The sequence below is a fragment of the Nestor notabilis genome, unplaced genomic scaffold, assembly GCF_000696875.1.
Source record: "Nestor notabilis isolate BGI_N333 unplaced genomic scaffold, ASM69687v1 scaffold15558, whole genome shotgun sequence".
NCBI classification, from domain to species: domain Eukaryota; kingdom Metazoa; phylum Chordata; class Aves; order Psittaciformes; family Psittacidae; genus Nestor; species Nestor notabilis.
In genome coordinates, this window is record NW_009941696.1 from 4,284 (window position 1) to 4,596 (window position 313).

Genomic DNA, 313 nt, shown 5'->3' on the forward strand with positions numbered 1-313 from the left:
GCGTGTACCCGATAACCTTGCTGCGGCTGGACTCCAGGAACATCTCAATGTCCTTCTCTCTGCAGCAAAGGGAAAAGGGCAAGAGTCACATCTTCCTGTGCCCCTGGCTCCAGCACAGCCCCGGGAGAAGCCTTGTGGCCACATAAAGGAATTGTAGAATGAACCAGGCTGGAAAAGACCTTTAAGCTCAACCAGTACAACCATTCCCAACAGAGCCAAGGCCACCACTAACCCCTGGCACTGAGGCCTCGGCTACACGGGGTGTGCACACTTGCAGGGACGGTGACTCCAGCCCTGCACTCGGCCGCCTGCT

At 57.2% G+C, this 313-nt stretch overlaps 1 protein-coding gene across 1 annotated transcript in view; it reads right to left on the bottom strand.

Moving 5' to 3' along the window:
* STRIP1 (striatin interacting protein 1) overlaps positions 1 to 313 on the bottom strand; it is a gene marked incomplete at both ends in the record, with an annotated part of 9,370 nt that overhangs the window by 4,280 nt on the left and 4,777 nt on the right. Inside the window, one exon of the mRNA XM_010021025.1 lies at positions 3 to 59. Within this exon, the coding sequence (XP_010019327.1) occupies positions 3 to 59 (57 nt within the window). The remainder of the gene's footprint in view (positions 1 to 2; positions 60 to 313) is intronic.